General features: G+C 38.5%; 1 protein-coding gene across 2 annotated transcripts in view; it reads left to right on the top strand.

Moving 5' to 3' along the window:
* Positions 1-2,121: 2,121 nt before the first annotated feature.
* The window catches only part of RUNX2 (RUNX family transcription factor 2), a 78,233-nt gene continuing 55,051 nt past the window's right edge, over positions 2,122-25,303 (top strand). For both annotated transcript variants that reach the window (XM_075201309.1, XM_075201310.1), the window contains exons 1-2: positions 2,122-4,045; positions 17,288-17,444. In XM_075201309.1, coding sequence (XP_075057410.1) covers positions 3,749-4,045; positions 17,288-17,444 — 454 coding nt within the window. In that variant the 5' untranslated portion in view covers positions 2,122-3,748. The remainder of the gene's footprint in view (positions 4,046-17,287; positions 17,445-25,303) is intronic.

Raw genomic sequence — 25,303 nt, forward strand, 5'->3', positions numbered from 1 at the left:
AGCAGACCTCGGCCCCCTGATTATGTGTAATACACATTCTGTAGAATTACCTATATATCCAGCTTTCATTTCCAATATCTACAAACACACATGATTAAAAAAATCCATGATATTTATTGAAAAATAAGTAAATAGGGTGTAATCTCAATAGTAGTACATGACCAAGCAGGGATTTAAGGGTTGGTCCAATTCTGTTCTCTATTATTACAATACATACACTGTCTAACTTATACCTGAAAAATATGACACAAACCAACACAATACACCACAATTCATTGTTGACCCACTACGTCACAATTGTCACATACTATACTACAATTCATTGTTAACCCACGTCACAATTGTCCCACACTATACCGCAATGCATTGTTGACCCACTACGTCACAATTGTCACATACTATACCGCAATGCATTGTTGACCCACTACACCACAATTGTCACATACTATACAATGTATTGTTGACCCACTACACCACAATTGTCACATACTATAAAATTCATTGTTAACCCACTACACCACAATTGTCACATACTATACAATTCATTGTTAACCCACTACACCACAATTGTCACATACTATACCGCAATGCATTGTTGACCCACTACACCACAATTGTCACATACTATACCGCAATGCATTGTTGACCCACTACACCACAATTGTCACATACTATACAATGCACTGTTGACCCACTACACCACAATTGTCACATACTATACAATTCATTGTTAACCCACTACACCACAATTGTCACATACTATACCGCAATGCATTGTTAACCCACTACACCACAATTGTCACATATTATACAATTCATTGTTAACCCACTACACCACAATTGTCACACACTATACCACAATTCATTGTTAACACACAACGTCACAAATGTCACACCCTATAACAACTATTCTCTGCTAACACACTACAACACAATTGTTATACACTCTACCATTTTTCTTTGTTAACACACTACACCTTTGTTCATTACTATACAATATAATCTCTGTGATTGACAGCTCTAGGATCATAAATATGCACATCAATCAGCACTGGATTTAGAGTACACTAAAGATAAAACCAAATATTATATTGTATTATGTGTCTGTATAGTGTTATATAATGATATAATATCCCAGTATAGTATTGTATAAATATCTGTAAGAGCTCCACAAACACAAACCATGTGGCCCTGTGCGGTCTCATATTTAAGGTTACTGCTCTGTATATACTACAGTGCCTCTGTATAATGACAGCATCGTCCAATGTAGAGTTGTACGGTGGCATATTCAGAAAACTTTTAGAATTCCATGTTACATTCTATCTCTGTATAAGGACATTTTCTAGGCTAACCCTGTACAATGGCAATCATATATACCATCGCCCACATCTCTGCAATGTTCCAATATAGCCAACATGTATATGTGCATCATTACATGTCCCAGTATAACTCGGTATCAGCTCATTTCCCAGTATAACTTTGAACATAGACAATATTTTGCAGTGTAACTCTGTATAAGGACATTTACTAGGCTGTATAATAGTATCCATATATACCATTGCCAGCATAGCTCAGTGTAATGACAGGCTCCAGTATAGACAATATTTCCCAGTATATCTTTGAAAAATTACATGTCCCAGTACAAGAACATTTTTCCAGCATATCACTGTATACAGACATTTACTAGGATAGTGCTGGATGCTGAGCCCCCACATATGACAGCATAGCTTTGCATGTTTAATGACATCATATCCCATTAACCCATGCGATGCCAGAGAGCTGCTCAGTCATGTATGACACATGACGCAGCCTGGGCACTAGTGTGATAGGATGCTCTATGTCCCTTACACAGCACTATGACCAGACACGGAGTTCCCCGAGTAATACAAGGATAATACAGTTTATTATGATGCTATGTCCGGTTGCAATCACCCTCCAACACCCGACAAAGCTTCTCGTCTCCTGACGCAGCTTGAAAGGTGGAACAGGACATGCCAACAGTAGATCTCCCCAAATCACACAGCAGGATTTTCATAGGCCCTTATCTGCAAGTGGGAGGTGTTTTGCACTACTACTATTGGGTGCAGAAAATGCTCTTAATAAGATCTGCCCTTTCCTAACATAGACACAAACACGCTGGCTGTGCACACACAGGGGCTGCATTTTTACATTGCATTTAGAGAAAGAGCTAAACTTCTTGTCTCTTTTCTTCCAGCTGTCTGCCATGTCATTCTGTGTTTGTGTGTAAGATTTTGGGAGGACAGGAGCTGGTGGTGAGCTCTGTGGATGGGGGGCGGGGGGGTGGGGGGGTTTCAGCTGGCAGCAGGACTGAGGACATGCTAATGAGTTTGATCCTGTGTCAGGACACCACGTGTTTGTGTGTCTCATATACTGGCTGCAGAGGACTCACTATATAAACCACAAAACCCCTAATCATTACAAATCCAGCCTACTACAGAAAAAAAAGACACATTTCAGGACAGAACGGCGGCTTTCACATCCACCAACCGCAGCTTTTTTTTTTCCTCCTGCCTTGATCGTGAAATCCTGACAGATCTTCAGAAAAGGAAAAGTTTTAGCCCCCTAATTTTTGCACTCTTTGTACAGGAGATAAAAGAAGATTATTTTGGGGGACGCTGTGGAGGTTTCCAGGCTGCAGATTTGTGGGTACCATCTCTCCGGCAGAGCTGTCAATTGTGCAAGTGGGACTGATTTAGGAAGTCTCTCCCCGGGCTGGCTGCCTGAGATGCCCGGACTGCCCTGCGCTCATCCAAAACCAGCATTCCGGAACACAGCAGACCTGGAGATAAGATTCAGGGGCACAGCCATGTGCCAGGGTGCAGACTAGAGAGAGACACATGTGCCAGGGTGCAGACTAGAGAGAGACACATGTGCCAGGGTGCAGACTAGAGAGGGACACATATGGGGACAACACTTCACAAGGCACTTTTCATTTATATTATATAAACCATAACCTCATTTAACAGGCACTAGGAGACACACGTTACTAACAGACTGCAATACATGGGGATTTTATTTAGAAACCTTGATAGTATCCTGGGTGTCAGGCAACGCTTCCATTCATATTAAACAGGGAATTTCTGCAGGCAGGCTGTGCATCCGGGGGGTTTACCTAGAGCATTACAGAGACCCTACATACATATAGGATGTATCACAGACAGACTATTGCAGCAATAGCTAGTGACAGATAAAGCCCCTCCTGACAGACAGAAAAGCGCCTTACAAGCCGGACTTCCAGCGCTACCAGAGAGAGCGCACATTGCGCACAGCCCCGGAGAACTCCGCACACAGCACAGTGCCTTAACCTGGATCGCTGTCAGTCTTCAAATACAAGTGTCTGTGGCACAGACTGTACCCAGGAAACCGAGTCCATCCAGCACTTAACCGAGACAAGGGACCATCCCGACTCTGCATGTCCCACACCGTACGCCAGCCTCAGCGCAGCACTAATCCCGGGCACCGAGTTTCATCCAAGACCATCTTTACGCACAGGCTCCAGCGCATGAACTGACCTCTGTTCCATCCAGCACCCTCTGAGCCAGCCTGCACCCCTATAAACCGACCTCACCACCAGCCTGGCGTGTCCCCAATATCATGTGTTATTACTAAGTGATTTCTTGTCCTCTCACTGCACACACCTTGGGGTACTCTGTTCTCCTTGTGCCCCCCTCTCCTCGCACACATCTTCCCCCCCCCCAAGCTTTGACAATAACCCGTGGCTGTTGTGATGCGTATTCCCGTAGATCCCAGCACCAGCCGGAGGTTCAGCCCGCCCTCCAGCAGCCTGCAGCCCGGCAAGATGAGCGACGTGAGTCCGGTGCCCGCCCCGCAGCAGCCCCAACAACAGCAGCAGCAGGAAGCGGCGCTGCCGGTGCCCAGGCTGCGGGCGCACGATAACCGCACCATGGTGGAGATCATCGCGGATCACCCGGCTGAGCTGGTGCGCACAGACAGCCCCAACTTCCTGTGCTCAGTGCTGCCCTCCCACTGGCGCTGCAACAAGACCCTGCCCGTGGCTTTCAAGGTGAGTGCGCGGGGAATTTGGGGGGGGGACTGGACTTCTCCGGGGAAACTTGGTTAAAGTGACCCTAGAACAATGCACCCCACAAGCATGCCTAATATTGTCAAGTGCGCAAAACAGTTTAGCCATCCTAAACCAAGTCCCTCCAAATTAAAGCACCATCATCTTCCAAATTGCAGAGAAAGTCACCCAAAAAGTTTAGTCAGTATTGAATCTTGCCATCTAGTTATGTCATTGAAATTAAAACAGCATAATCAAAAACCTATACAGTGTTAATTTGCGGAGATTTAAAAATTTAGATTTATTAAACTTGATCGGTTCTCCCCCAATCTCATTATGTTATGTAACTAAGAATTCTGCATTAACTACCAGTAGCCTCTTGCAGAATAATTTTTGAGAATGTGAGCTACTCTTGTACAGGTTTGGCACATAATAGACAAAGTGAAATATTTATTAAATGTTTGTGGGGGTTTATCTATTAGCCCCCCATCCCCCAAATTTCTTATATCTTCTAATTTAAGAATAAATTATTCCCTTTTAACTGTTGGGGTTTCGCTGGGCAAATTGCAAAACTATATAATGGGGATATACTAAAACTTTAGCTGCTATTTTTCACATGTATATATAAAAGTTATTAACTTTGGCAGTGGAATAGTTAATCGTCTTGTCTATGTCTTCCTGCTGTAACATTGGTGCCAAATATTTTAATTTACAGTGAATATCCCCAGAGGGCTTTCTGCATCAACTCAGCATTGGAGCAGAATTTTTCTCCAGGGGGAATATGTATAAAACTAAATTTATTTCTGCAACAAAATATGGGAAGGAAAATTCTATGGATAAATTCAAGCAGGCTTCCCTCCCAAAGGGCTCTATATTCATATGGGTACATTGGGCATGCAGTGCCCAAATTTTGTTATTATTATTTTTTGGCACACTATTTATATGATTATTATATTTTTGGCATATTGCTATTTTTTGCTTTAAAATAATTGGTGCCAAGATATGATTTGCTTGAGTCTATTTTTGCCAAACCTCTCACATTCAAAAACTGGGAACACCTGATTTGTAATTCATGCTAGTGGAGTGTCATTTGTGTTTTATGTCCAGAAAATCTGCCCCTTTTGTGCATTATTTGCAACAGGCTGATAGCCTCAATGCATTTTCAATTTACAATAAAGTTGTTTCAAGTTGTACACTATTAGTCAATAATCTAGTCACAAATGCACCATTTTTCCCCATGTCTCAAAATCATCAAATTGTCTGCAATTTGGTATTTGAAATCCCTGGTGCTGTTTTAGAATTCTGACATACACATATGACATTAGGGCTATTACAGAACCATGTAAACATCTTGTATAAAATATAAGAGGAACTATTTAAACTGTCATCGCAGAAAAGTTAAGACCATAGAGACTTTAATTACACTTTAATGAATTTAGTATTGTTATGCTTGTGCATCCTATTATTGTAAATAAGTACACATTTTAATTATCAATGTGTAAGCACAGCACAAAGCCTTTATAGAATATTAATTTTAGGGCACATTTGCATGGACACAGTGTCATTTGTTTCTTGTTTTGTGTCTTTATATAATAATAATATTTATTTTTTTGTTTATTTATCAAAAATACCAGTCTAACAGATGTGCTCTTTGGTATATATGTATGAAGGATTCTTGCATTCATTTCCTGCCTGCTGTTTATTCATAAAACTTTGGACGTCCACTACATGTTAAACTTGTCTTACTAGACAGAGTTAAACATACTTTATTTCGGTTAGAAATAAAAATGCTGTCTTGTAATTAGACTGGTGAAAAAAAAAAATCATACAGTCATCTTACAGCCAAATGTCTTATACTAAATAATTCAACTGCTTGTGGGCAGTGGTTAAAGAAGAATTATTTATTAAGGCCTGGCTTCTGTAGCAGTGGCATTCTGGTCTATAAAACAATGACTCCCTTCTAAGCAGCCTCATTGAGTGTTAAGGAGTTATGAGTCACGCTTGAAAATAAACGGGGCAAAAATATATCCGATATTAAAATGCTTGTGTAGTTTTCTATTTCCTTATACAACTAATGTACCTTTTATGCTTATTATCACACAAAGTTTCTGACCCAAATTACAAGAGCTGGACTCCTTAAATTATATATTGTTTTATTTTGGACATTAATCCTGCAATATATATAGTATTTTTTAAATAAATTAATACAAGGTGGATACATTTAGCCTAATGATTCCTAACAAGTATGTTCTTATTTTATATATATATATATATATATATATATATATATATATATATATATATATAGATATGTAAACAGATCAAATAGTAGCAAGATGCTAAATCTATTCTTTATAATGTTGATATATATAAATATATATAAATATAAATATATATATATATATATATATATATATATATATATATAAAACATTCATTATGTGGTATTTGCATTGTGTATCAGTCTTACTCCACTCCCTCAACTGGTGTCATATCTTAACTTCTTAATTATATTAGGTCATATTTGCGGAGAACAACCCAAATTTTGAATCCTTTAACTATTTACAGATGTCATGGCCCAGATTGCAGCATTATTTTCTGCCTGATGCCTTTTGCTTATTTTTTTATATCATTTGTATATTTAAAAAGAGCATCTTGTGGCCCAGTAAAAAAGTATAATCCGAAAAATAAAAATACATTTATATTTGTACTCTTATTGTTACCCTTTGACAACTGTTATGTTTTTAGTATTTTTTTTTTCTCTTCGTTTGCTGATTCCGAAACCTCTGTAAGTGTCATGGGCAATTGGCTATATAGTGGGTGAGTAATATGTATCACACAGTGTAGCATAGAAGAAAAAAGATTATTCTGAGTGTTCCAATGATGTACTTTGGTTATTAATTACTTGTTGACCCGTAGATTGAAATATAATAAAAAGAGAGAGTCAGTAGTGAACTAGTTTCTGCTCCTTATCCCAGCTTTTCACTTGCTGTATTGTTTTGTTTTATTGTATTTATTGTATTGTTCTGTTTATTTTATTGCTGCTGTACTTGTGTTGTCAATTGACTTTAATCGGGAGTGATTAATAGATTTGATTGTCTGGCTCCTGAATCCACCCCACTACTACAGAGCACCATAACTAAACAATTGCAGTCATGTTTTTTTATTCATCAGGACCGATCATTATATATAACCTTTTTGGTAACACAAGCACTGCAATTCTGTGCCAAAGTGCTAACACTCTAGGTGAATGCTTAAACAATCCCGACAACATTTTTTTCTATTGAAACATCTGCTTGTTTTTCTTAGACAGTATCTGTAATCTACACAGAACATTTACTTAATAATCTACATTGTATTATTTTCTGCATTTTTCAACAGCAAATAACAACAAATATGCCTAAAAAAACAATGTAAACCTAATATTTGATTATTTTCGTTAAATCAGAAGATATTTCTGCATCATTTGCCAAGTTGTTTACTAAAACGAGGTGCATTAAATGTCCCAAACAGAAAAATAGTGTAAAGAAATCATACATGATATAGATTTATGAAATAATGTTATGTTTTAGTGCATCAGATTTACAACAGCTAATATTTCTTATGGAGACGGTAAATGGCTACAACGTTCTGAATGCAATATAGCTGAGGGTTAACCCTCCTATTGAGCTGTTTGTACTGTTGCTGCACCTGTTTGGGGCTGATCTAGTTCTTAATTCCAGTAAAAAAAGACAATTTCCAGATGGTAGAGATAGACCGTCAGATCTAAACCCCGGTGTAAGGTCACTTACACACTTATTACGCTTTCTCAAATGATTTTTGCCTTTGATTAATCTAAGTAACGTGTGTTTTGCAGAGGGGAGATGAACAGCATAGACGTTTAGATAAACCTGGGTGAACAGAGGACACATATCTATGTATCTGTGTATTTTCTGTGAGACCCATACCATGCACTTTGCATTTCAGTGATAAGTCTATGTTTGTGGTTGTGGTCTCCTTTCAAACCTCTTGCAACCATGTGAAACCGATTACCTGCCTATATAGACAGTTAAGAAAAAGTTTTACAGTACATGCAATCCGAATGTGGAAGTACAAAAATTGTGTGGCCAACTGTACGTTAAACACACAAGCAGAGGGATCATCAAACGTTTCTTACTAAACTGACTCCGCTGGAGTTGGTGTGGTATGGTTCGGGCTGTCCAATTGGTGGCCCGCGGGCTGCATTTTGTCCATGACATGATTTTTCTTTATTTGTGGTCATCAGCTTTCTTCTAAACTCCCAGAGATTACACCGTATGATCTATAGACTGCTGCACAGCCTGGCCTTGGAATGTTTTGCACTGTAAATTTCGATATCGAAAGCCATTGGCACAGAGGTTTAGACCGTCTCTAAAACAGTGACACTGGATGAGAAGTCTGGCTTAAACACTTGCCTCTAGTAACTGGAACCCAGTCCCCAAAATGACCTTAATATTGGGAAAGATTTGAGCACAGCACAAAGAACATTTTCAGAGCTCTGCATTCGGACATAACACAAAAACAAGAATGCACCAATTGCATTAAATTATATAAGCGGTGCATGTTTTTATTAGATCTTGTAGGTAAGGCAGGCGTTGATTTTCATCCAGCTTCTGCGGCTAGGTCAGTAATATAAGCAATGTCTGGTCTAGTGCATCCTATTGATCAGCTAACATCAAGCAGCAGTCTTATCAACGTACAAAAAAGACTACACAGATGGTGATCAAATGTAATGCTGTTTTAAATTAGTTTTCAAGTTTCAAGAATGACCACAAATTTACGATAGTCTGTGGCTAGTGAGGGAATACTTGGAAAAGTAATAGCTTGGGCTCTTTTAAACCCTGGGTTTTGATGCTTCTCAGCAATGTGTGGATTAATTAAACACCGAATGGGGGTACACAAATGGAGCGAGAGTTGCAGAACTGGGCTTAATTATCTAAATTAGAATTAGTTCCATATTAGTGTGGCTTTTGCTTCCCTGTACTATATATATATATATATATATATATATATATATATATATATATATATATATATATATATTTATATATATATATATATATATATATATATATATATATATATATATATGTTGTATATATACTGTGTGTATATATATATATATATATATATATATATATATATATATATAAATTCATCATTTTCTCTTGTTATTTAAGTAAGTAGAAATAAACCACAACTTTATATACTCTTTATGGATGCAATGAGAGTTACAACAAAGTTTCTGTATACTAACAAAAGCTAAGAAAGTGTTTTTGTTCACGGTGAGGGATGTTTTGTAAACCACACTCCACCAATATCTGTTATGTTGCTGGTGGGTAAGGTACTAGACTAAAGTATGCTTAGTGCCTCTATTATATTTTAATAACAAACAGCCCCCTTTTGTACTGCTTTGAGTATGCGTAGAACTATGGCTGAGCCTGCTTGTTGTAAGATGACTGAGTTGCGTTGCTGGTATTGATCAGAGACCCAGAGCTGTCAGTACATACATGTCAGAGTTACACGGCTGATGTTAGACAATACACTGGTTCTGTGTTTCCTATGGGGTCCTGTGTACATCACGCTGATACACGGCCTCCTTGCTTACAGTTATATGGGGGTTACATCTATCTATATACCACATATTGCTGCAGATTGCAGTATGGAAAGTGATTTGCAGATTAGATTTTCCCCCTCTACCAGATATACTTGTGGTTTATTATGCTGGCCTGGAAAGTAGCACAGGGGTGTCACTCAGAGAAGTGAGAAGAGAGCTGTACTATACATTGCTGAGTGTACACATTATAGGACAAAATAGAGATACTTTCTAATAGTCCCCTACAGAAAAAAATACCACAGAGATGTAACCTGTGGCTCTCCAGCTGTGTGCTACTATTCTGGGCATTATGAAACTTGTAGTTCCACAGCCGCAGGAGCCCTGTCTGTGGACAAAATCATTTACTTCTAAGGTCCGGTATGATTCACCTAGAAATATAAATTGTGACGTGCACTATGTAGGACATATAGCAAGATTATTATTATCGTTGTGATATAGAATACTTTTCTCAGAACTAGGAGTATTTCCGTTATTATTCCATGGAATATAAATATTCCCTAGACAGGTATAGGATAGAGACGTTTTATATTAATAATATTTTGTTTTTATAATATTTCTAATTAGATTGCTGACCTGTGTTTTTCACTGATTTTGAGCTGTTCCCGTCTGTACAGATGGTACAAAAATACATATAGTTCTTGGACATTTTCCTGTGCAAGGTTTTAGAATAATATAAGTTGAAGCCTTGAAAGCAGTTCAACATGCAGTGATTATGACCAGCAATTACCCTATGAATGGACAGATAACAAAAACAATTGATTGACAGCAAAAAAAACCCCTCTATTTAAAATCAGCATGCAAATCAATAATAAGCTGTTATCATTAATTGAATACAGTCATCACAATTATGTGTCATTTCCATGAAAGTGTAACTGGTGCTTAGAAGCACATTGCTAATTGGCTATTTGAACAAGAAATTTTTTTGGGGTACAGGTCTATGGGGCCGATTGAATTAGCGCCTATGGAACCTCGTGGCTATGTTACTTCGTGTTGTTGGTAATGTGCCGGCCACTACGTAAACATGGGGCTAATTAGACCACCCCGAAGTCGTCCAATATTATGTACTACATGCAGAAGCAGCCAATGATTTCCCTGCATGTAAAACAACCACGATCGCATCCCTTGTATCGCATCACGGTCTGTCCAGGTGCAAATTTTCCCCTTTTAGCTGGATTTGCCCCTATCTCTAAACGAGGCACACGGTGACTCTAAATTCACAATACGGAATGAAAATGTTAACTCAACATTTTTGATTTTGTAATATTGGCAACAGGACATTATTTATGTATATATTATATTACACCCAACTGGTGAAATGTTCAACAGCAAAGCCTTTTTCTGCTGCTTTAAGCAATTAAACGTATCATCTTATCTCCAGTTCTAAGTATTCACTGTTACTAAGTGAAACAACATTGAACAAAGCAGACAAACAAAGAAGCAGCCTTCGTTTGCTGTCATCTTCTAACCACATTAACTGGCACAGAGCACCCGGGAGCCCAGCAGTTTGACTACCTGGTGATCCTGTCTCTCGGGGCTCAGCGGGACTAGGCAGTGTATTGCCAGCTTATTTTTTTACATGCAAATTTTTGAATAAGGTTTATCTTGTGCTGTCAGGTAACTCAATGCTAGAGGGGTTGTTTTCAGTTGACCTGTAATGTTCCGTCCCAACATCCTGACCACCTTTCTGGGTAAAATAGAGCGACCAACTGGCTGTTCTTAAGCCCAACAGATGAGCCAATCTTGCCAAATGGCCGAAGCACATGGGGAGGCCACTTAGAGTGAAGATGGCACACAAGTCGGTAGTGGTCACCTCCTGGTTGTAGGCCGCACACTGATGATATCAGGCTAACTTGGATGTGCCCAACATAATTGTTCTGCTATCATTTGAAAATTCCATTAGAAAAAAAAAAAGTGAAGGGCAGACATAGACTTCACCAATCTGCTTGTTAATCCCAGTTCCACTTCAATAATGTTTCAATGACAGCCTGAAACCATTTAACATACTAACCAATCCATCTAGACCAGACCAACACATTATCCAAATTACAGCTACGGGGTGCTTCATGAACCAGAATACGGGGGCATCTCAGATACTTGGTTTGCTCAGTATATCGAAGCTACTTTTCTCTCCCATTTGGGTGCCATATACAGTAAATCCTTACAGGAGCCTATTCTCATTCATTGACTTGTTTAATACCATTGTTCTACGTTCATAAACATGCTGCAATATGTAGCAACCAATCGGATGTTTGCTTTCATTTTGTAAACAGCGCCAGACCAATGACAGCTACAATCTAATTGGTTACTAAGTGTTATATCATATATGCACATATTGCAAATCCTAAATCTGATGATCTAGGTGCATGACTTGATTTCTAGTTAAAGAACATGTACATTGTTGTAGTGACCGCTATAGCATATGCTGTTTATGTTCAAAAAATATTACGCTAGATTTATCTGTTGACTATATTCTAGTTTTGTCGATATAGTGGAACTAAAAACATGAAAACTCAGTCTGAGGAAATCTATTGATCCATATGTAAGTGATAAGCAGGTTTTATTTAGAAATTTCCACAGCCCCAGATTCAGTGCTGCCAACATTTATTGAGTTGGTTAACGTCAGTGTTTAGGGATCTGAATGTTGGACTAGACTGTTACATAGAAGATAAATGTTGAAGTGAGTACTAAACCGCCATTATTTTTAGCTATGGAAAAAATCTTTCTAGGTAATTATACAACAAAAAAAAAACTTTTATTGACAAAAAAGCTTTTTGTACAAATACAGAAAAAAAATTATACTTTTGTTAATTTTATTTAATGACATCTCTCTTCTTTTGTATAAAGCAGACTTAGGGATGGAGCGGTGGCTCTCCAGCTGTTACAGAACTACAAGTGCCAGCATGCCTTCCGAGCAGGGCTGGCTGGGATATGTAGTTCCACCTGGAAGGGTACATGTTGTTTGTCAGAGAGGAGTTTCCTGTGCTCAGGTGAATTGCTGACCTGACATAAAATAGAATCTTGTGTGTATTGAGAGTGATGTCAGTCTCCGATCCGTGTCTGACATCTGTGCTGTGGTATAACAGCGATCTGCCTGTTATTTTTATCCATGTCCATTCAGTGAGCCTTGCAGTATAATATATTCAAGAAAAGCACATTTCAGATTTTGCTCTACGTTCCCCCTTTTTTCGGTTCGGCTTCTCTTCTTCCTGTGTCGGACACATCCGCCATGTCTGTGTCAGTCTGTGACAGGCCTCCGGCGAGATGTAAGAAGGAACATGAAAGGTTGCTGCACTTAGTGTAGCAGGAAGCATAAAATTGATCTTGTGTGTCCAGGAGCTCCGAGCGGTAACGTTTCCACATGCTCACATTATTAGTGCAAGGTTTTATCTGAGCCCTGCAGAAATCATTCGGCTGCTCCCATAGCTTACATAAAGGGCCTGCAAGAAACCATCGAGGGCACCTACTTCAAATAAGGGGGTACATTTACTAATTCTTCTAAAAAGGAAAAGCAGAGGTGTTGCCCATAGCAACCAATCAGATTCTAGCTAACAGTTATCTAGTGTATTCTAGAACACGATAGGTTGGTTGCTATGGGCAACGCCTCCACTTTTCCCTTTTTAGGTCACCGAAACTTCAAATAGGGTTAATTGAACCCCGTCCAGAATGCTGTACAGCACACAAGAGAGTAGCAGATGCTGCATCCGTGTCCGTCCAGCGTCCAGTGTGAACGCTCATGTCTGCGCCATTGATCGCCACAAGTGCAGGTACGGGCATGCCTGTGTGCGAGGCCTGGGGGGGTCTCAGTAAGCGCATCTGTTGGTTTTTGTGTAGGTGACAGTATAAGGTTATGTTTGTACTTGCTTTTAACCCCTTGTTGTTCAAGTCTCATCCTCTCGGTCCCCTGATATTAAAGTGGACCTATCGTTGGCGCTTGACGGAGGCATTCATTTTGCAGGCTAAGATATAGACATATATATATATATATATATATATATATATATATATGTATATATATATATATATATACATACACATACACAATTCATTAGGTGCCGGTGACATCACTGAGGCACTTTGTGTCTAGGCCCTTGGTGAAATCATAGACTGAATATTACATCAGCAAACAAAATGGCTGCCCCACTGTTTGCAGCAACAGGCCTGTGTTTTATTTGGTGTCAGTGAGACAGAGATTGGTGCCTACTCATAACGCTGTGGGTGACACCGATGTGTGGGGTTTCCCCCACTCTTAGTTGGTAACAGCTGAAATATGTCTTTGATTTATGAGAGGACGGCGTCTGGATGTGTGGGAGTGAATGAAATAGAAGTGGTTTAGGGGAAAGCCTGTGAGGCTGCCCCATCTCTCCTGTTCTGTCGGCAGAGAGTCAGCGAGGGAATCTGTGCCCGGTTATCTGGAGGGTTAATCTGACATCCTCACTGAAGTTCTACCTTAGAGAGGGGTCTAGTGCATTAAAGCCTCTGATTTTCCATATGTGGTGAAAAATCAGGTTCCAGCAATGCCATACTGACATTGGTGATACGTACAGCATGGCATTCTGGGACTTGTAGTTCCACAGCAGCTGTAACATCTCAGGTTCCATAAGGTTGACCTACCACATAGTGGTATGTAACGCCTTCCCTAACTTCGACTGTGAGATAAGTGCACTCATCGTCGTTTATTTATATAGCGCCAACATATTCCATAGTGCTTTACAATTGGGAACAAACACAATAATAAAACAATACTGGGTAATACAGAGAGGTAAGAGGGCCCTGCTCACAAGCTTACAACCTATGGGGCTCAGAAGATCATTTCCTACTACAACATTTCAATTACCGGTAAATTAAAGTTTATCTTGTCTTAAAAGCGCTGGTATTTAATTTCGTGAATACGCTGAGTTTTAAGCTCCCTTATTTAAAAAACAAATATAGCCTGAAATAAGCAAAAACATAACTGATAATTTTTGATCGAAATGGTATTTGCAACATTTAAGTAATGTAAAGCGTGTACTGGTGACTTTACTATTTTTGAACAAAATTAACCATTTTATGTGAACATATTAATCAGCTTTTACAGTAATTGCTGGTTTTGAAACGTGTGTTTAGTATGGTTCTTATTATTGATTAAACCAAGGACACCCCTAACTAAGAAACGTTTCATTCAAGAAACATCTTTTAGAAAGTTCTACAGTTTGGCACTGTGAACGGTGTTCTTGTCAGTCAGTCTCCCTCACCCTGCAGGACTGGGGAGGAGCCTCGATGATGCTGTTTGCGTCAACTAACGCAGTTGCGTCATTTTATCGCTGGGGCGGGGCCAAGATGACCCGATACGGGGCACCCCCACGACTCTTGTAATTCACCTCCTGTCTGGGATCACCCGAAAGGGATATACCTAATATTGGCAAGTGTGTCTTCAGTTAAATTACTGATAAAGAATTCTGCTGTGTGTAGGGAAAAACCTTCCCTCACAATCAATTCTTTTACTAATATTTAATATTTACTAAACTGCAGTATTGAGAAAGTAGAGTTGTTGCCTATAGCAACCAATCAGATTCTAGCTGTCGTTTTGTAGAATGTACTAAATAAATGACAGCTAGAATCTGATTGGTTGCTGTAGGCAACATCTCCACTTTTTCAAACCCGCAGTTTAGTAAATCTAGCCCTTTATATTTCTAGCCTCAAATTTCTTGACAAACATACAAATTTCTTGAACCGTCTACAAATATATTTGTAAATGTCATTAGTAGCTCATTTTTTTTCAAGGCATTGTTGTTATTGTTTGTAATTAATTTTGGTGGATTTTTTTATTTTATTCCCAGAAAACCAGCTACCCCGACCCACGTGGGTTGTGGGGGCAAGAGTAACTAACAAAATTGTGACCCCTTAAGTGGCAACTTTGACACACTAGTTGTCCCAGTATAATTGATAGGGATTGCTACGAGCCCTGCCCAATATTCTAGAAAGAGTTTAAAAACATAAATACACATTTTTGAAAAGAAGTTTAATGGAATAAACAACTATTCTTTCTTGGTCTGTTGTAGTCCAAGTGGTATATTTATTGGTTTACCGTAATTTTTTAAAATGGCAATTTTATTCAAATTGCTGTTTTAAAAAATTACAGCATATTTATATATATATATATATATATATATATATATATCTATATATATATATATCCTTTACAGGGGCGCACGGAGGATTGTCGGGGGGGTTTCCCCCCGCCGACCGAAAAAACCCCCCAAAAAAACACGAGAGAGAGCTGCTCCGTTTCGCCAGCGCTGTCCTATACAGCAGCCGCGGCGCTGTCTAAGAAGCGTCTGCGACGGTGCTGTATACAATACAGCACCGCCGCGGACGCTGCTTTGACAGCGCCGCGGCTGCTGTATAGGACAGTGGCTACTTAGTTAGCGCAGGGGGGGTTTCTAGTGACTCAGAAACCCCCCTGCGTGCGCCACTGCTTTATATTTATGTGTGTCTGTTCATATTATATATTCTCTTGAACACTTACTTCATACATTTGGACTTAATAATAGAAAAATATAAAAACAGTTAACTTTAAAATTCAGCGGGGAGCTTTAGCTTGTTCTAGCTAATGAGCTGAGGTCATGTCAAGTTAACAAACAATAAAATTAATAACAAAATATAATAATTTTCAAAACAGAACCAATTTGTGGAAAAGCCTTGGTTATGTAATGTGTAACCTTTTGTTAAATAGCATGGATTTGTATTAACAGTGCGGTCATTGAAATATACTACTTTACATATGTGAGATTTATAGTGGGATCAGCAAAATGCTTGCACATTTTTATGTGAATATTACACTTTTTTAAAACCAGGTTGCATTAATTTTCATAAGTTCTGACTATATTTTATATTGTATATATATATATATATATATATATATATATATATATATATATATATATATAATCTTTTCTTCTCTGCAGGCACCGATTTAGATTTTTATACTTAAAGTTATTTAATGGGGTAGTATATTTATTGGAAAAAGTATTATTGTTTGCTCACACAGAAGAGTTAAATAATCATTTAACTTGAATTACAAGTCATTTTTAGCTAGCGGAGCAATATGGATGTACAATTGCTTTTTCGGTCAGTGTAAAGTCCCAAACAATCAGTGCTAGGGGAATTGGGCTCACAAAAAAAATGTGTGCCTCCCCCTTTAGCTGAAAGCACTAGGGCTGTTCCCAGCATTTTTAATGTGGGACTACTGAGCCAAGCAAGACTGGCAGCCATACACTGCTTGGGTATCCTAGTGCTTGTAAAAGTACAAGCGCCAATGTGTCCTGGCATCCAAGGTCCGCTGAAACCTGTAGTTCCACAGAAAAAAAATTGCTGTTTAAAAAGCTGTTTTTCCCTAGGGTGGGGGACCCGCGTTCTTTTCGGACCTATTATAATGGAACATATATTGAAAGATAAAAAGATTGTTGACATATATTATTTATTATTCCGTCTAGTGAGGCTAGAATTGACATACACGGTCAGTAAAACGTAACCGAAAGGAAATAAAATGTAAATATGCATCTCAGGATCAATAACTGATAATATTGGTGTAAATGGCATGACATTAACCCTCCCACATTGTATTTCCGCAGGTGGTTGCTCTAGGAGAGGTGTCGGATGGCTCTGTGGTCACAGTGATGGCAGGGAACGATGAAAACTATTCTGCGGAACTCAGGAACGCTTCAGCCGTCATGAAAAACCAAGTGGCGAGGTTCAACGACCTAAGATTTGTGGGCAGGAGTGGAAGAGGTAGGCCCCCTGCTGGTGGGATTGATAACTATATGAATAACCCCTCCTTATGTCTTATGGGCTTGCAGTATGGCTTCTGTGGGACCGATTCAATCCCGATCAATAAGAGGAACTTTTCGCTTGTGCGGAAATACTGCATCTGTTCACCCCCAAAGTTCCACTTATCGTGTCTGTTCAACGCTATTTCATATCACCTTTAATTTAATATGGTAAATTTAGCTTTGTTATACACCCTGATTCATCTTTGGATGTAAGTACCGTTCCGTTTGTTGTGTGAAATTGCTCGGCACAGGCTCCGAAATGGACCTTGTGCCAGTGAGCATAATTGTGTCCAATTCACCATCAACATTTATTTATATAGCACCAGCAGATTCCGTAGCTGTGTCTAATTGGGAACAAACACAGTAAAAACAATACTGGGTGATACAGACAGACAGAGAGGTACGAGGGCCCTGCCTGCAGGCTTACAGTCTATAGTGTCCAATACAAATGACACTCTCAACTTTCTACGGCTTGAAGGGCTGAACAGGGTGGGAAAGGACGGACGCATGTAGGCAGGGTACAGTACGGGTGTGCCACGGGCGAGCGCACGCCCCTTTGTCCGATTCAAGCTCTGGGCATCTCAGAGGTACGTGTTTTACAGCTGTATCACTTTCACCAGCTGCAGGGCAGGTGTCAGTGCCGACTGATAGATGACTACACGTATGTGCGCCACAACACGTGTATGCCAGTAAGAGAAACTATACAAGATGTATGTACAGTACGCACTAAAGAATTCTGATTTATGTATTTCTTGTAAAAAAAAGAGAAACTTTTTTTTTACATATATTTATATTAATCATTATAGTATTAATAGTTGTAAATTAATTTTATAAAATATTTTTTCCATGCGCTCTGCTGGGACTTTATATAGCACATATGTATTGGGCATGTCCTGAAGCGCGTTCGATCTGTCTACATACGGCAAGTAACGAAGCGCCAGACCGCACTTATACCCAGAAACATTCCTTGAGATCCGCTTGAACTTAAATACAGGCAGATGTGCATACAAGCTACGTCTGTTTTTTTGGGGGGGTTTTTTAAACACAAGTTGTGTTCACATTGAGTTGGAAGATGAGTCAGGCCCTCTACATTGATCTAACAATAGACGGAGCGCTGTTCATTAAGCTACACTGCTGCTGCTTTTCCTCCTTCGGCTTAAAGTAAGCAATGGGTCTATTATCTCCGTATGTAACAAACTAAGTCAATCAAACAATCAAGGGCATGTGACATTACTATTTAACAACCTAAAAATACCAGTTACTAAGGAAATAATATACCAGCAATCACTGTTATACTACGGCTCTCTACATAAATTTATTGAAATGGTAAAAGTGACTCCAACACCTGTTCCAATAAAACAGTATTTAACTATAAATATAATGGCATACCTTGATTATTAGTAACACAAATGTGCTCATTTGTCAATTTTTCCTTGTAATATAATATAATGTGTGAGGGAATAGAAGTCGATGTGACCGCTGATGAATGGCTGTGACCGGAATGGACCGAACCTTCCTGTAGCTGCTAGCCAATCACAAGCGGACAGCGTGGGAAAACACTTGTGATTGGCTGAGTGGCTAGAGGGGCACAGTCATTGAGCAGGTCACAGTCATTAAGCACTAAGTGTCCGCAGTGAGCAGTTGCTTTGGAATTTCCCATTGGATTATGCTGATTAACAATGAAAGAAGATTTTATTTTATAATAGCAGAGCCAATCCTGCACTGACCAGGCTGGTTGTGGTTCCCAGTATGACGGGGGGCCTCAAGCTACGTGTCTCCCTAATAAAAATGCGACCGGCTCAGCCTGTCTAGCCTAGTGCTGTTTTTCACTATAGCAGGGGGACACTACGCTCCTTGTCCCCCTATTTTAGTGGAAACCAGCACTTTCTTTAAAATATTTTTTTTTATCATTTATTTACTAGTAGAGCTTCTCTAATTAATTTAAATATGCCATTTATCTCAGTGGGGTTTCTGTATGCTAGAAATAAATTGAAATTGTAAAGCGGTATGACACTTGCTGGCGCTGTGTAAATAAATGTCCATGATTGTGAAATGAATGGGCTATTGAAATGAATGGGCTATTGAAATGAATGGGCTATTGAAATGAATGGGAAAGGCTCTGTGACACTTGCAACTGGACGCATTCAGAAACCTATATGTACGCATTCAACGTATATCAGCCGCGGGTATAATGCTTGTGAACCGTATTTCAAACGCATAACACACAGGTGAAGAAGTATCATGCAGGAAATATGTCCCATGTGTAAAATTGTGTGTGTGTTCCTGGGGTGCTTGTCTGTCACTGTTCTGACTTATTGGACATGGAAATGTGTCATCATTATATTATAACTAGTATGTACATAGTGTGTTGTACATGTGTTTTTTTGCTGATAAGTCTTAATTAAAAAGGGTCAAGGAAAAAGACAATTTTTTTATTACAAATCCCCTAAGCCTGCAGCCTCAATGTCTGTGCACTTTGTGAGACTTTAAAGGATAATTTCAGGCAAATAGTAAATTTTAATCCTATCCAATTAGCCATCTTTAAGGATCCCTGCAGTTCAGGAGAAGCTCACCCTACTAATTCTGGCATGGGACACTCAGAGTTCTGCTAGTGGGTGTTGATTAAAACATACTGTGTGGCTTGAATTATCCTTTAAGGTGTATGAGTGTGTTTCAGTTTATTTACAGAGTTCTGAACTAGATTCTAAGCCTCGACACTTCTTCAGGAGATTCCATGTAACACTTAAGAGATGGCACAAGATGTGTTATGGACAGATGATCTTGTTTCATATAAACATTTAAAGGATAACCCCACTTAAACATGATTTTCCCTAATTATTCTAGATTCTACAACTTAAAGGAAGCAAACATGTAGGACTTCTGCCTGAAATCATATGTAAAAAACTGATAAACACATAAGATAAGTTGTGAATAACAGACCAGTCATTTCTGTAACCAAGAAACAAGCAGTGCTTCACAGTTTGTGGACTAATTTAGAAAAGCGAGGGGTCCACAGTACTGTATATGCTTGTGGCTTTGCAACACCTAAACCGCACTTTAACGCTATGCGAAGAACAAACAAAAGCCATAAATGGAAATAGGCGTACTGCTAAAACAATATCTGCTTTTGCTAAAATGTTCTATTTCATTCTCAGAACAAATATAACCTGTGATCATCTTTCATGAGTCGTTTTCCTGCAAAGAAGGCAGGCTCCGCTGGTTAGCATTATTACTGCTAACTGAAGGACAGTCTCCTTATCCTGCAAGCTTGGACCTTGAGTGCATTTAGCAATGTGAAGTGAAGGAAACATTTGCAGACTATTAGAGCACATTCTGCAGATGATCACATGATGTAGAGGATTTCTTCTTTATTATTATTATTGTTACCATTTATTTATATAGCGCCACTAATTCCGCAGCGCTGTACAGAGAACTCACTCACATCAGTCCCTGCCCCATTGGGGCCTACAGTCTAAATTCCCTAATACACACACACAGACACACACACACACACACAGACTAGGGTCAATTTGTTAGCAGCCAATTAACCTACTAGTATGTTTTTGGAGTGTGGGAGGAAACCGGGGAGCACCCGGAGGAAACCACGCAATCACGGGGAGAACATACAAACTCCATTTCTTTACAAATGTATACACAAAAGAGACGACTCCTTACTTTTTCCTCCAATGCATTCACACGATGTAGAAACCTGCAGTGATAGCCCCCCAGACTGTGTCCTCAATTCAAGCTTTCTCTTAGTGTGATCTGTCCATAAGCCTGTCTGTCACTAACTGACCACATCACACGCCGGCCACTCCCATAATGCCTTGCGGGTACTGGTAAATGCAGACAGTCAGCAGGGCACATTATTATAAAACCTCTTATCATTTGCTGACTAGTTTATTCCATTGACTGTAATTTAGACACACTGTACAATAGCGCTTCTTTTTAAAGGGATGTTCCACCCTTAAACGACTTTAGCAGATACCTTCATGCCACCTTTACTGTCTACATTGCTTTAAATTTCTAGCCTCGTTTTGTGCATTTTAGCCATGTCTTTATATTATAAGGAAATCTAATTTTCAAAACCTCCCCCCATCCAGGAGGTAACACAAAGCTGTTTTCTGGATACAATTATTTTCAATTCAGGGAGTGCAGGAGGAGAGCTAAGGTGAAAAAGAAAGTCCTATAAAACGATGTCTGAAAAGCACAGAATGAAACCACAGCAAGTCGTAGGGTGGTGTGTACAAGCCAATAAATCAAAGTCAGCTGAAGGTAGAAAGCCTCTTTGTTATTTGCCTTTATTTAAGTTACTTCCACACAAACACCTACACCACTAATCGCACGTTTCAGAAACGGAAGCATCTATGAATAATTTGTGTCCTCTTTGACGTTGCACCTTTTTAGTGCTAAAAAATTATTTTGTTCAAGTTATTTTTTCCTGCATATAATTTTTGTTCTTTTTTTTTTCCTATTATTTTCTGCACATTTGGAAACCACCATTGCGGAAAAACTTACTTGTGGCTGCAAATCCCTTTAGCCAATAAAATTTGAATCTAGTCGCCCCTTAAACACTGTGTAGGTTTCAGAAGATGTTTAAAAAAAATGTTATCTAACAGAAAAGCTAAAATTAATCAGCCAGGTTCACTTATTAATCAGATTGTTCTTTGTGCTTGTGTCGAGCTGACAGATCGCAATCTGTTATGTTTCCTGTTCTAAACATCTCTGTTTACCTTTTCTCAGATGCGTCTGCTTTAATTTCTGAAAAGATCTTTCTATTAGACTTAATAAAATCATTGTGTGTGTGTGTTGTTACCGTTAGTAACTTTGCTTTTCTTTTAGACCTAACTGTCTTGAAATTGCCTTGTGTTAACCCAAAAATGATTGGATATGCACAATCAGATTGGAATTGGATTTGATTGGGTTGGCACTAAAATTTGTTCAGCCAGTGATCCCATTATCGGTTGTTTGGGGCTGTGTACTGACTATGTGGTACCATGTGGTATGCCGCCTACAATCACGTCATTCTGTCCAACAGCCATACAATCAAATCTGTTTAGTTGGACTATGCATGTGAGTGGCCAAACTGACCTCAATACCAACCAACCAGATTGCCAAGTGTGGGGCCGGTTTATCCTACTTTACTATGTGCCCAAGGGCTGTATTTACTGTATAGGCAAATGTGGCACATGTATAGGGCAGTAATCTTCAGTGGGCATCATATGAAAGGTTTTATTGTTATTTTATTTACTTTTTTATTACTGCTTTTCTCTATAAATTGCATATATATATATATATATATATATATATATATATATATACTGTATATATATACTGTATATATATATATTTACAAATGAACTTAATTCTGTCCATACTGTATTCAAAACAAAAAAGGACTAAAATCAGAAACTGAAGGTTGAGTATTGACATGTGTTGCAGCAGTGTAAGAAGTAGATTAAAACTTTTACACCTTACTGAATCTTCTATAACTTCAACACGTCCTGAATTATCTGTTGCTAAAAGAGAGAATGGGGGTACCACACACTAAACCTTGTCCGATTGGGTCACTGTCAGAGATTTGACCTGTGACCTCTTGAAGATAAAGTTCCGTAGAACGCGTGCTCTTTGTGAGAGCTTGTGAGCACAATTTATCCTAGGACCTAGAAAAACAAAAGATATTCTCCTTGTTACTATATCGACTTGAGGCTTTGGCTGGCTTCCCAAGTAGCAATTTTAATATTTTAGAAGGAGGGAAAAGGGGCAGACATAAGCGCTAGCAGGCTTTTCACGCATGGGAGATGAAGAAAGCCTCTTTTGATGGAGGGTAATTACGTCCAAACAGAACTGACCCCCCACTCCCTTTGATTCTTATGATCTTAACGTAGGAAAAACAGGGATTTTTCCCTTCTCTTTGAAGCAGGCAGGAAGATTGAAGATTCTTCCCCGTCTGGTGGAGAGATAGGCCCATACTTGTCTTCTTATACTTCAGTGCACTTCTTATATTGCAGGCCACAGTCACAGAACATGCAACCTTACTAACTGCTGGGAACTTCAATCACTCTCAGAGGCCCCAGTATCCCGTCTCCAGTTATCTCTCCTCCTGACAGTTGCTGACAGTGGTCTTGGATATATAATGGTTTAATAAACCACGTCAGACACAGTAATCTGCAAAGTTCTAGATTCACAAAGTCTGCAGCAAAAATTCTTCATCAGTGAAATAACTGATAATATTTCATTACATTGACTGATCGTATAGGCTGCAGTCATCTATCTATCTATTTATCTATCTATCTATCTATCTATCTTTCTCCTATCTATCTATCTTTCTTTCTCCTATCTATCTATCTATCTATCTATCTATCTATCTATCTATCTATCTATCTATCTTTCTCCTATCTATCTATCTATCTATCTATCTATCTATCTATCTATCTATCTATCTATCTTTCTCCTATCTATCTATCTATCTATATCTATCTATCTATCTATCTTTCTCCTAACTATCTATCTCTCTATCTTTCTCCTATCTATCTATCTTTCTCCTATCTATCTATCTTTCTCCTATCTATCTATCTTTCTCCTATTTATCTATCTATCTATCTATCTATCTATCTATCTATCTATCTACCTATCTAATATCTAGCTCATATCTATCTCTCTATCTTTCTCCTATCTATCTATCTTTCTCCTATCTATCTATCTTTCTCCTATCTATCTATCTTTCTCCTATTTATCTATCTATCTATCTATCTATCTATCTATCTATCTTTCTCCTATTTATCTTTCTCCTATCTATCTATCTATCTATCTATCTATCTATCTATCTATCTATCTATCTATCTAATATCTAGCTCATATCTATCTCTCTATCTTTCTCCTATCTATCTATCTATCTATCTATCTATCTATCTATCTATCTATCTATCTATCTTTCTCCTATCTATCTATATTTCTCCTATCTATCTATCTATCTATCTATCTTTCTCCTATCTATCTATCTTTCTCCTATCTATCTATCTATCTATCTATCTATCTATCTATCTATCTCCTATCTATCTATCTATATCTATCTATCTATCTATCTTTCTCCTATCTCTCTATCTTTCTTCTATCTATCCTTCTATCTATCTATCTATCTATCTATCTAATATCTAGCTCATATCTATCTCTATCTTTCTCCTATCTATCTATCTATCTACAATATATACATACACACATTCACATTTAGTGTAATATAAGATATGTGAAATGTGAAAGCAACAGAGAGATTTAGATAGGCTACTTGTAATACCAAATAATAGGCAAATAGAGTACCTGAGTGTGCACTCAATGGAGATAAACATGTTTTTAAGGTTTAGTGAACTTACTATTATTATTATTTTTTTAAAATATTATTGTATTTGTACATTAAACATATGAATCTGTCTACAAGAGTGCTTCAGTGATGTTGCTTCCTCCTAGTGAGTGGATAGGCTGTATTACTCACTGTGGAAGGTTCATTATGTTTACAGATGTCACTGAAAGCAGAGTCACCAGTTGCCTGTATAAAGGTACAAGCAGTCATTATGGCAAAACCTACAATTAAACCACTTTCCTTCAAGTGAAATGAATGACAGAGTTCCGTCATATTAACTCCTAGAAAAGATATTTCACATTTATTTTTTTGATGAGAATGTTTCTTCAGTCACTTATATATTTCATTGGTCCCCAATAAAGGACAGTACTGAGTGACTGTTATATGAGCTAGGCACACAGCATGGGTGTGGTGATGATGGATGATGATATCTGTAAAGTGTATGAGTGTGGTGATGATGA

The sequence above is a fragment of the Mixophyes fleayi genome, chromosome 3 (assembly GCF_038048845.1).
Source record: "Mixophyes fleayi isolate aMixFle1 chromosome 3, aMixFle1.hap1, whole genome shotgun sequence".
NCBI classification, from domain to species: domain Eukaryota; kingdom Metazoa; phylum Chordata; class Amphibia; order Anura; family Limnodynastidae; genus Mixophyes; species Mixophyes fleayi.